Consider the following 13,839-nt stretch of genomic DNA (forward strand, 5'->3'; position numbering starts at 1 on the left):
AGTGAAACACTTTGAACTTTTGTCGAGCTTTCGGACAATTTATTCCCTTTATCTAAAAATCTAAAAATACAAATGTGTAAATTTAGATGAAAACTAGAAAAATAAAAAACTTACTGCTCGTGGTTTACAAAATAACTAACATACTTATAAAAAACATAAAAATTCTTTCTAAAAAATATATAAATTGTAAAACGTAAATTAATTTGAAATATGTCAAAAGGACATTAATCAAATGTAGTTAGACTACTTTAATAACTCGATAGATTTTATTAATAGTGACCTCACAAAATTAAGAGAAATTTTACTAGAAAATGGATATCCTAGGGGTTTATTAAATAAATTAATTTTTAGCACTAACTATAATAGAACACTGCAGGCAGATATCAATGAACAAGGAACAGAGATAGAAAGTTTACATACCTTATCTTATTTTTCTTTACCATATATACCATCTTTAACACCTAAATTAATTAAGTTATTTAATCAAAACAAAAACAGAATTGCTACTAAAAATGTTAAAACTTTGAACAGTCTTTATACCAGAACTAAGACTCCGCTAAAAATTATGGAGAGTTCTAATGTTATTTACTCCATACCTTGTAGTACTTGTGGTAAATGTTACATTGGTCAGACTTCACATAACCTATCTCTTAGATTAACGTCTCAAAAAAGTGATATCAAGAGAAATATCCCTTCTTGTGCATTGGTAGAGCATGTTATTAATGAGGATCATGTTTTCATTTTTCAAGAAGCAACAATTTTGGAAAGAGAAATAAATTTAAGTAAAAGAGAATTTAAAGAAATGGTTTGGATAAAAAAATCAAATTGTATTAATAAGAGATCTGATATCAGTAATCTAAGCATTATTTATAATAACATTTTGGCTTTGACTAACTAACTTTGACTGTAATTTTTACTAACTTTGACTTTAATTTTGAGATCTGATATTACTAAATTATGCATTTAATAAAAAATTTGGTCTTATTAATTTTTAAAATTTCAATAAATAGTAGCAAAAGAAAAATATTTATAAGATTCTAAATTAACTTGTTTTACATTATTATCAGTTTTTTTTTACTAATAATTATAACTTAAAATTTGCTTATATCTTTATATCATTATTTTATACACTGTTAACTAACTTCTTTCCCAATCTATCGAGTTATTAAAGTAGTCTAACTACATTTGATTAATGTCCTTTTGACATATTTCAAATTAATTTACGTTTTACAATTTATATATTTTTTAGAAAGAATTTTTATGTTTTTTATAAGTATGTTAGTTATTTTGTAAACCACGAGCAGTAAGTTTTTTATTTTTCTAGTTTTCATCTAAATTTAAACATTTGTATTTTTAGATTGTCTTGATAAAGGAAATAAATTGTCCGAAAGCTCGACAAAAGTTTAAAGTGTTTTACTTCTAATCAGCCCAAAACACACTCACTGCATTCCCCAAAATTATTTATTTTGTATTATAAACAGTCACTACATATTAATAATTATACATATATATATATATATATATATATATATATATATATATATATATATATATATATATTTAAAAACATAAGATGTAGATCTTTGAAACACACTAAAATGGTGGATGTGTGAATTGTTCGTAAGGGGATTTTTCCACATTCTCTATTTCATCTATTTATATATATATATATATATATATATATATATATATATATATATATATATATACATATAATGTTTATATTATATTTATATTTAGGTTTATTCCTCGAAAGCTTGATCATAAATATTATGTTAACATCGTTGATGAAGAAGATACCTGTTCGTCACATGTAGGAAGAGTGACCTATGTACACAATAAAATAATTCTGGGTGAGACATGTTTTAAACACTTTGGAAACATTCTACATGAATTAATGCATACGATTGGCTTTTGGCACGAACATTGCAGATTTGATCGAGATAAATTCGTTGACATTTTTATAGAAAATGTTATGGCTGGTAAGTAATTTTACTTATAATTTTCGTAATGTACATATCAACAAGGGGAAAACGGCGGGTTGTCGGGCGGAAACGGCCAAAAATAAGCATTTTTTCAAGAATTTTTTTTCTCAGAACCTTTATTAAAAATAAACATAAAACTTTTTACATATTAATATCTAACTCTTAGAGAATACAAAAATATATCTTTTTTCATTTAATGCACGTACACTAATAGAAGAAATTTGTAAAAATTTTGTGAAAAATTCGCTCGTTTTTCTTCAGTTTTTCATGTTTAAAAAATATTTATATTTTTTATCAAATTGTGGTAAACTGTCACGTAAGAAACCTTCCTTTTTCAAATGCAGTACGATTTTTTTGTTTCAGATATCCCAATCCTGAGATTAACTGACCGCCATCATTTTTCGAGTCCTCGACTTTTGCACTCTCTACAATATTAGTGTACGTGCATAAATGAAAAAAGATATATTTTTTGTATTTAATAAGAGTTAGATATTAATAGGTAAAAAGTTTTATGTTCATTTTTAATAAACTGAAGAAAAAATTCTTGAAAAAAATGATTATTTTTGGTCTTCTAAAGTGTACTAGTGTTCTACAGTGTAACTCGGTTAAAATTTGTTATTATGAAAGTCAGAAATTGACTAAATCAAAGATTAAAGCCCTCTACATGATCCTGAAGAAATTTGTGTCAATAATGTATTACTAAGCTGTTATTTTTAATTATTAACAATGAACGGTAAGATCGTATTGACGCGGCTGTAAATGTGAGTGCGAGTAAGATGCAATGCAGAAAAGGCATCTCTTTGGCACTCACCATTGACAGCTGCCTAATAGGTGCATGGCGCTCATTATTATTACTTAAAAAATACAGCTTAGTAATAAAATAATGACAAAAATTTCTTCAGGATATTGTGGGGGGGGGGGGATTTAAACTTTGATTTAGTCAGTTTGTGACTTTCATAATAATAACTTTTAACCGAGTTATGAAGTATTGAAAATCGCCTTTTTTCGTTTTTTTTTTTCAATTTTAAATTGCTTATAACTCGAAAACGATCAACTTTAGTGAAAAATTATAGGAGACCTTTTTCTCCAGAATGCTCCAAAAAATCTAAAAAAATTTGTCCTGGCTGAAAGTATTGATTTTTGCAATTTGATTAAAAAAATTGTTAAAAAAAATTGGGACCACTTTTCGCGTGGGCGACTTCTTGAACCTTATTCTGGGATGTCTCACGAATGTGATTATGCAAAAAAATCTCATGGGAATATTTCCCTCAACGAACCCTCCGTTTACGCCTTGTCTAATACATTTTTAATACAAGGCATGTGTGATATATGTAGTTCTTCCACTCTTAACTTTTCCCATGCATGAAATTATTCAAGAATTACTTCTTATACTAGGTCTCATTTTAACTCACAGAAACTAGTATCACAAAATTAAGCCGCTTGTGCATATAAACACAATAAGTTAAACAAGGATAAACAACATGACATGCCTCTGATATCTTGTTTACTTTGAGTTTTTACGTTTATGATTTTAAGTAACAGTGACATTAGCACATTTTGTCGTGTTTGGTTTATTTGCATTTATTGTTTATTTGGTTTTATAGATCAATAAAGTTTTATTTATTTATCCAAAAAGTTTATTTGGTTTCATATTTATAAAAAATAAATATAATATTTCAGTTAAATATGTAAAGGAAAAATTGCAATTCTGACTTTTGGGTTCCCAGACAAAATCGAATATTATATTAATATCGAAGTGTTGATAATTAAATTTGTGAAAAATTTGCATTTGTATCATTAGTGGAGTCACTGAAGGCACTGAAGGTGGATATGAGCTATTACCTGCAATTTCGTTGAACCTCCATCGATTTGCATGAAAATTGGTGAGTGGTTAGAGGATATCTCAAGGAACAAAGATTACATGGTGCCAACTTGCGCTTTTACGGGGGTGAAAATTATTTTATTGAAAATAACCCCATATTTTGATAGAGGGACAAATTCTAAGGAAAATTTGTTATATAAAGTTATTAAAATAAATCAAAACTTTTTGAGTTATTAAAGATCAAAGATTTTAATTTTTCTTGAGAAAAATGCATGTTTTTAACCGATTTTTCAACAATAACTCAAAAACTATAAGTTTTTACAAAAAAGTTATTATTATCAAAATTGAAGCTAATAAAAATGGAAATAAACCCCTTACTAGAAAAACCTTTTAATGTTAACTAAAAGTGAGTTAGAGGTAATTGAATGTATATTTTTTTCGACGAGTAAAAAACTCTAAGTATTCAAGCTGAAATAACGGGAAAATGATGCATTTTATAACATAAACTTATTAAACATTTGTCAAAGTACTTAAAAATATATATCAAATGAGCCCCGAACATGTTGATAGCGTTAAAATTTATGCTTCAAAATTTTTTCAAAATTTATTTTTTAAAAATTTTTCCAAAAAATGTTATTGTTTTTTTTTAAATAACTCCGTTCCTGTTTACGATATCAGGTTCATCTAAAAAACGTTTGAAAGTTAATTTCAAGTGCTATTTAAGCACGTTGAAACTAATCTTTTAAGCCCCTTATTTTTGTAACAATAAAAGGTTAAATAGCCGCGTTTGCATGGTTCCCACAGCAAAATTTAAGATTTAAACGTTTCTATCTCGGTTATTTTTTACCCTATAGGAATATTAAAAGAGGTCAAATATTTAGTACAGAAAAAACTAAAATTTGATTGTATATAATTTTTTACGTATATTGAGTATTTTTGAAGTTATCATCAAAAGAATATGAGAATTGAAAAATTTTAAAAATTATGATTTTTTTAAATTATATCTTTTTTTTTAAATATGCTTTCTAAACCGGTCAAAATTATCGAAAACATTACTTATGCTAATATAAAGAAGTACTTGTAAGGATTACTATAAATTTTAATTTTTGTGGAAATGGCTTATGTTTTATTTTTCACTTTTTCCTAAACAATTCGAAACGGTACTTTTATTTTTATCACAACTTGCTTAATTTTGACGCTATTACCTTGTTCTGAAGCTCATTTGATAGGTATTCCGAAGTACTTTTACAAATGTATATCAGGAATATTTTATACATTGCATCGTTTTCTCATTATTTAAGCTTAAATACTTAGATTTGAGTACTCGTCGAAAAAAATACACATTCAATTGCCAATAACTCACTTTGAACTAACATTAGTTTAGTTCTTTATGTAAGGAATGTATTCAATTCTTTATAATCTTCAATTTCAGTAATAGTAACTTTTTTGTAAAAGCTTATAGTTTTTGATTTATACGTGAAGAACCGATTAAAAACATGCATTTTTTTACGAAAAAATAAAATCTTTGGTCTTTAATAACCCAAAAAGTGTTGATTTATTTTAATAACTTTATATAACAAATTTTGCTTATAATTTGTCCCTCTATCGACTTATGGTATTATTTTTAATAACATAATTTTCACCCCCGAGAAGGGGTGGCATCCACCCCCAGGGTAAAAGCGCAAGTTGGCATCATGTCACCTTTGTTCCTTGAGGTATCCTCTAATTACTCACCAATTTTCATGAAAATTGATGAAGGTTTAACGAAGTCGGAGGTAAAAACCTTCAGTGACTGCACTACATTGTTTCCCCAAACCAAAGGTTTGATATATTAAAAATATTAATTGTTTTTCATGTAATCCACTCGATAGTTTCGTATTTCTCAACCATATGTAATATTAAATCTTCTTTACAATAGTAACTTTGTTGTGACTTTTTTTTTAAATTTATTTATTACCGTTCTATATTTATCTTTATATTCGTAATAGTCTGTATATTCAAGTTGTTTAATGTTGAGTCCATCAATCTCCTCAATAGTGAAAAAAGATTAAACGCTTCAATATATTAACTATGCAGAATTAAATTACGGTGAATTTTTATTTGGGTGTTTTTGATGTAAAGTTAAAATCTTCGGAGTTATAGAGCAATAATTTTAAAAAACACGATTTAGGGGTGCCATTTTGTTTATAAAGCAAATAACACACTATCTGCGGACTTTGCATACCTATATTATTAAAATACAGTATGGTGCAAATGACAGGAATAAATTTTAAACTTTAAGAAAAAATCCCCGAAACAGGTCGATTTTTATTTTTAAATTATGATATTTTGTGCATATATGGCATACTAGTAACGTCATACATCTAGGCATGATCACGTAATCGGTTATTTTTTTAAATGAGAATGTGATTCGTGAGTAGCTACTTACCTACTGTGTAGGTACATTGAAACTCTTTCTCGCATAATTTGTGTAAATTTTCGAACCGATATACGAAGTATTATATATTTTTGAAATCAGTATTTCAAAAGCTTTTAGATGAGGTATCACATGATGTACTTTTCCATTAAAAAAAAACACAGTTACGACTCACCTGAAGAGCGATCGCCGCGTAAAGTTCGAAACATTGATGATATAATATACTATGATTCTTTTAAAAATTGACCTGTCCGATAATTTTCTTCTTCTTCTTCTTCTTCTACGGCACTACAGCCCAAATTGAGCATTGGCCTCCTTTATTTCTTGCCTCCACCCTTGTTTGTCTGTGGCTGCTCTTCTCCATACTCTCTCTCTTGTCGTTTCCCCATAACTGAGGATCGTGATTTCTTTCAATATTCCTAACAATGTTTCTCCATTGGTCTTTATCTTCAGCTGCTCTAAAAGCTTCGCAGAATGAGTTTCCAGCTGAATTCTTTATTTGGTCGGACCATCTAGTTGGTGATCGTCCTCTTGATCTTCTCCCCGGAACGTTTCCATACACGTACTCCTAAAAGAGCTTGTGCGTCGCTGTTTACTGTGTCTTTCCAGCGCTTTCTTGGCTTTCCAACTGGTCTCTTTCCATGTATTCTAGCATTTAGTGCTCTTTTTGGTAGCCTATCTTCTCCCATTCTTATCACATGTCCGGCCCATTGCAATCTTTGTATTCTAATGAAGTCTGGCAGGGGTGTTTCCTTATAAAGTTGATAAAGCTCGTTGTTGTATCGACTTCTGAATCTGAGATTCCGTTTTCCTCACGGGTCCTAGTATTCTACTCAGTATTTTCCTTTCGAATGTGTCGAGTTTGTTTTTGGACGTTTCTTTCAGGACCCATGCTTCACTACCATAGCATGCTATTGGTCGAATTAAGGTTTCATAGATTCTCATCTTTGTATTTCGGTGGACACTGTTAGACTGAAATATATGGGAGAGGGCAAAATAAGCTCTGTTTGCCTGCGTTATTCTCTTCCGTATTTCTCTATCTTCTGATATGTTGGCATATGTTTCTACTCCCAGGTATGTAAACTTTCCAACCCTTTCAATGTCATTTTCATGTATAATGTTTTGTGGGACTATATTTCCTCTCGTATGTGTTATTATTTTTGTTTTTTCTGTGTTAATTTCCAGACCTAGCCTATTTGTTTGCATTTTTAACTCTGCGTATGTTTCCTGTGCTCCTGTTGATGTTCTACTCATAATATTAATATCATCAGCATAAGCGGCCATTTGAACCTTTCGGTTTGGTCAGTGGGTTTCCTTGGCCAGTTTGCATTTGCCTAACTGCATACTCTTGTGCCAGTTTCAATGTTGGGGCCAGTCCATCTCCCTGCTTTAGTCCCTGCGAAATTTTGAAAAAGTCTGTCCTGTGGTTTTATATTCGTACACATGCCTGAGTTTCATCCATTGTGGCTTTAGTGAGTCTAATTAGCTTGTGTGGTATTGCCAATTCAGCCAATATATAGTATAGTTTGTTCCTTTTGACTGAGTCGTATACCTGTTTGAAGTCTACAAACACGTGAAGATCAGTGTCGTGTTCCCATGATTTGCCAAGATCTGCTTGACTGTAAATATTTGATCCAGTGTCGATCTTCCCCGTCGAAAGCCCGTCTGATACTCTCCCATATTTTCTGCTAGTGGTTGGAGCCGCTGGTTTATAATATACAGTATGTGAGGACTTTATATGGTGTACATAGTAGAGAAATTCCACGGTAGTTTTTGCATTGGAGTTTATCTCCTTTTTTATAGATCGGGCATACTATACTTTTCTTCCAGTCGTGGGTATTTTCTCTTCTTGTCATATGTCTTTGATGAGCGCGTGGATGTGACTTGATGTGGCGACCACCTACCTTATACAGTGGTGCTGGTATTTCGTCAACACCCGGGGCTTTATTGTTTTTCTGGCCTTAATAGCTTCGAGAATTTTCCCTACGGTTGGAGCTTCTACTCCATGCTCTACTTCATTCTCTTCTACCTAGTTCATACCCATTTCATCTTCCATGTCTACTTGTGTTCCAAGTAGGGTCTGAAAATAATGCTTCCAGGTTTCTCAGACTTGTTTGAGGTATATACCCACTTTTTATCTTTTTTTAGGTATTCGTAAGCCCCTCCAATTTCGTCGTTTTTGATATTTTCTTCCATTTTTTTATTTGTCCATTTTCATAGGCTTTATTTTTATTTCTACATACTTTGTCTGCTTTCCGTCTTGCGACTTCAAATGATGTTCGTCTTTCCCGTGTTCTTCTTGTTATGTTAATTTTGTGTGCCTCATTTCTTTCCTCTATTGCTTGTCTGCACTCGTTACAAAACCATGCTCCTCGTCTGTTCTCCGAGAATTTTGCTTACGTGCTAAAAATAAATAATAAGTTAATACCGGGGGGAGCGGCTTAATTCTTATTCCAGCTTCCAGCGCATAGTATTCCTATTGTTTTGTTTAATATGGTGTACTCGTACCTCGTACCATGACGGTACACCGTACACGGCGGCGGCGTATACCATAATATTTTCAGTTCCCTGTTCCATCCCCTCTAGTTCACTGGTCGCTGTTTGGTAGAAATAGCACTTATTTTATTTTGTTTATTTTTATTTATATTGATCATTTATCGCTGATAATTATACATTTACGTTAATAATGAAAACCGAAAATCGAAACTTTATTTACCGAAACCAAAAATTTATTTTAACTAAAAGTCTAATAAGTCAGGAAATAAAATTCGAAATTATTTTTTATCCTCTGAGCTTTTTAAGTTGGAAAAATAAAGCATAACACAGTGGCGAAATACTCGACAAGGGAAATCTAAATTGCATTTCACGTCCTGTCATTCACCATGATAATAATTTTAGCAAAATAATTTTTAATATCCACCAAAGGTGAATAAAGTATAAGCTAAAAGAAAAGAAAAGATGGTTCAGATTTAATTACAGTACAGAGCCTCTACTATCTGCTTATACGTATTTCTGAATAACCGTTCCCTCATCGGAGCACCTGGGTAGAGGCACTGAACTGAAATCAAATTCTTTCATCTTTTCCGGGTAATTATCAAAATATTTACCAAAGATGCTACTAGCACCATCTATGAATCAAAAGTCTAATAAGTCAGGAAATATAATTCGAAATTATTTATCCTCTAAGCTTTTTAAGTTGGAAAAATAAAGCTTAACAGTGTGGCGAAATACTCGACAAGGGAAATCTAAATTGCATTTCACGTCCTGTAATTCACCGTGATAATAATTTTAGCGAACTATTTCCTTTAGCCTTCCGATGACCAACCTTTTTTTGTTACACGGATGACCAAGGGGGGGGAAAATGACCCCAGGTCAAAAATGTCAAAAATGACAATAAACAAAAAAATGAAGTTTTTTTTTTAATTTTTTTTTATTTCATGGACTTTATGTCATTCAGCCAGTCACAACATGAGTATTAGTGTCATGTGTAGTGTATATGTTGAGTAAGTGTCTTGCTACTTTGCAAAGTCGACGTCATTAGCGTAAAACTACTTGGAATTACACATAATAGACGGTATTTTACTAAACATCAACTTCAGACTATATTTTTTTATTCGTAAAATATAGGAAATTATATTAATTTCAAAATATGAGGATATCTAGAATGATATTAAAGTCAAATAAAAAAATAATGAGTTAAAAATTGCAAATACTTTTGAATTTATTAAAGAAAAACATACGCTGGGGTCAAAATTTCCCCCGCTTGGTCATCCGAAGGTTAATATCCACCAAAGGTGAATAAAGTATAAACTAAAAGAAAAGAAAAGAAAAGATGGTTCAGATTTGATTACAGTACAGAGCCTCTACTATGCGCTTATACGTATTTCGGAATAACCGTTTCCTCATCGGAGCACCTGGGTAGAGGCACTGAACTGAAATCAAATTCTTTCATCTTTTCCGGGTAATTATCAAAATATTTACCAAAGATGCTACTAGCACCATCTATGAATCAAAAGTCTAATAAGTCAGGAAATAAAATTCGAAATTATTTATCCTCTGAGCATTTTAAGTTGGAAAAATAAAGCATAACAGAGTGGCGAAATACTCGACAAGGGAAATCTAAATTGCATTTCACGTCCTGTCATTCACCGTGGTAATAATTTTAGCGAACTATTTCCTAATATCCACCAAAGGTGAATAAAGTATAAACTAAAAGAAAAGAAAAGAAAAGATGGTTCAGATTTGATTATAGTACAGAGCCTCTACTACAGCCACGTAGCCAAAGGGGGGGTCCATGGGGTCCGGACCCCTCCCAAAACTGTCTCGGCTTTGCTACGAAAGCAGCAAGTTTATCTCCAAGTTATTATTATTTTTGAAAAAGTAAACGAGTTTGTTATTATTTTTTACTAGGATCATTTGTTTTTATTCAGTGTACGTTTTAACATATATGCAGTTTAAAAATCAGATTTACTACAAGGAAAAGTATTTTATCAATATTTTAAATTCTTTTGCCTGGATTTGCCTCTACAGAAAAAGCAAAATTGCTAGAAAATTTGTCTGCCTATTACTCCCACGACCCTTCTCTTACAGCAATAAAAGCTGAATATGTTATGGTATGACTGTAATACAATATCATCTTTGGAACCAAATACCGAAATTCTCCGCGTAATGAACATTGTAATAAAGATTTTTTTCCAAAAATTTACAAAGTCCTTACAATTTTGGCAACTATCCCTGTCACAACGGCCAGTGTAAAACGTTCGTTCTCAACAGTGAATCGAGTAAAAACTTCAGCCGAAAACAAGATGGGAAACGAAAGACGCAAGACTCATTTTATGGGCTGTTTGGTCCGTTTATTGGAATGTTGAGTTAAAGCCAAGTATATACATTTTTTATCAAATAACCAAAAATTACTGGGTCGACAACTGAATAGAAGACCAGATGTACTCTTTTCTATGGAATCCTATATTTCGTTATAGTAATCTCTAACATCATCATCATCTTCTTCTTCTTTAGCCCATTTCTATCCAGCTTTGGACATAGGTCTTCCCCAAATCTTTTCATATAATCTGTCCTTGGCTGCGCTTTTCCAGTGAGTTTCTGTAGCTTATACAATTATCGTCCTTTCATCGCATCTGAGGTCTTCCTCTTCCTCTTCTTCCTATCACGGCCTCCAGCTTTGTATTGTAGCATTCCATCTTTTATCTTCCTCTCTCGCATTGTGACCCGCAAATGTCCACTTTAACCCTGTTATATGTGATGACTAACATCATCAGAGACGCTAAAATGATATTAAAGATCCTCCTCCTAAGTGCCTTCTCTATTAAGGTTGGCGATCAATATGGCAAATTTCTCTCTGTTCTAGGCTTGATGGATTAAGTCATTCCCTGTTGTGTGGGTCCAATCTCTGATGTTTCGGAGCCAGGATTTTTTCTTTCTTCCTATACCCCTTTTACTTTCGATTTTGCCTTCTAATATTACCTGAAGCTGCTCAAATTCCCTATGGCGCATTATGTGTCCTAGATATGACGTATTTATAATTTTAATTGTATTGATCAGATGAGGACATGTGTTCATTATTTCCAGTACTTCTTCATTTATAATTTTGCTGGTCCAGCTTATTCTTAGCATTTGGCGGTACATCCACATTTCGAATGAATTCAGTTTGTTGACGTCATACTGTTTTAATGTCCAGGTCTCACAGCCATATAGTAATAGAGACCACACATAACACTTTAGTGTTCTCAATCTTATTGTGACTGATAGTTTGGGGTTACAGATCATTTTACGCATGTTCATGAAGCCAGATCTTGCTATTTCAATGCGTCTTCTAATTTCTTTTGAGTGGTTTAGCTGACTGTTTAGCTCTCTGCCCAGGTATATGAAGATTTTGGAACTCTGAAGGGTGATACCATTGATTTGTATGTTGGGTGTAATTTGTTCATGGGGGTTCTTGTGGAATACCATGATTTTGGTCTTGAAAGATTAATATCCAAGCGCAATCTGTGACTTTCTTCTGATAGTATGTTCATCAATATTTTTAGTTGGTCTTCTGTTTCCGCTAATACTACGGTGTCATCGGCATATATTACATTGTTAATGGTAATTCCATTGACTCTGGCCCTTCAGGGCGATCTTCAAGAGAAGCTCTGATGATATGTTCGGCATAGACGTTAAATAGTAGAGGGGACAGAATGCACCCTTGACGCACTGCTCGTTCTATGTTTACATAATTGGTATTTCCGTTGTCTGTTCGAACACATCCTGTGTGGTTCCAGTATGTATTGCTTATTATAGCTATGTCATGTCCGTCTAGCCCTACTTCTTTTAGCACCTCAATCAATTTTTCGTATCTAATGCGGTCAACGGCCTTTTAAGGCCGATATTAAAGATCTTCTTCTTTAAGTACCGTGTCCAAATTTTTAGGCGTAGGTAGCTTCCATAACAATTTGCCGATATCGTTCTCGATCTTGTGCGGCATGTAACAATTGATCTGCTGATAAACCAGTCCATTGACGAAGGTTTCGGAGCCATGAATATTTCTTTCGACCAATTCCTCTTTTTCCGTCGATCTTTCCATTGAGTAGTAACTGCAGCATCCTGTATCTGCCACCTCTCATTATATGCCCCAGATATTCAAGTTTTCTCTTTTTTATCATCTTCATTAAGTCACCTTCGCCTTGACCTACTCTGTTTAAGACTTCTCTGTTTGAAATGCGTTGAAACCAAGATATTCTGAGCATTCTACGATACGACCACATCTCAAAGGCTTCTAATTTGTTCATCATGTTAACCTTCATGATCCAGGTTTCACATCCATATAGTAATACAGGATACACAAACATTTTAGGAACTTGATTCTTAGTTGTAAGTTCAGCTGAGAGTTGCTCAGAATAGATCTAAGTTTCATAAATGCTCCTCTTGCAATTTCTATACGAGTTTTAATTTCTTCATCCGGATTTAGTGTGTCGTTTATCCAACATCCTAGGTATTTAAAATGGTTAACTTTTGTTATTGATTCATCATTGACAATTAGTTGCATAGGGCCGACGTCTTGTTTACTAACCACAAGTAACTTTGTCTTTGTTGCATTTATGTTAAGTCCGTTATTGGAGCATTCTCTAGTGACTCGATCTATAAGGAATTGAAGATCTTCGATATTTTCAGCCATGATCGCGGTGTCGTCTGCATATCTGATGTTGTTAATAGTTTCTCCCCCGATTCGAACTCCACATTGTCCTTCCAAGGCTTCATTAAAAATTATTTCTGAGTATACGTTAAACAAAGTTGGGGATAACACACAACCCTGTCTGACACCTCTTTGAATGCAAATTTTGTCTGTTTCTTTGCCGTCTACCAGAATAGAAGCTTCTTGATTCCAATATAGATGTTGTAAAAGTCTCAGATCTTTATCGTCTATTCCAATCATTTCTAGATATTCAAACAACCTATCATGTTGAACTCTATCAAACGCCTTCTCAAAATCTATAAAGCAGGCGTAAATTGGTTTCTGTACTTCCCATGATCTTTGAAGTAATGTTAACATTGAGAACAAAGCTTCCCTTGTTCCCAATCCTTCTCTGAAACCGAATTGTTTGTTTCCCATTGTCTCTTCA

The 13,839-nt window shown here is 32.4% G+C and overlaps 1 protein-coding gene across 1 annotated transcript in view; it reads left to right on the forward strand.

Annotated features, from left to right (window-relative positions):
- The window catches only part of LOC126879790 (zinc metalloproteinase nas-7-like), an 81,144-nt gene that overhangs the window by 42,216 nt on the left and 25,089 nt on the right, over window positions 1-13,839 (forward strand). Inside the window, exon 2 of the mRNA XM_050643052.1 lies at window positions 1,741-1,982. Within this exon, the coding sequence (XP_050499009.1) occupies window positions 1,741-1,982 (242 nt within the window). The remainder of the gene's footprint in view (window positions 1-1,740; window positions 1,983-13,839) is intronic.

Source organism: Diabrotica virgifera, chromosome 2 (assembly GCF_917563875.1).
Source record: "Diabrotica virgifera virgifera chromosome 2, PGI_DIABVI_V3a".
In the NCBI taxonomy this organism is placed as follows: domain Eukaryota; kingdom Metazoa; phylum Arthropoda; class Insecta; order Coleoptera; family Chrysomelidae; genus Diabrotica; species Diabrotica virgifera.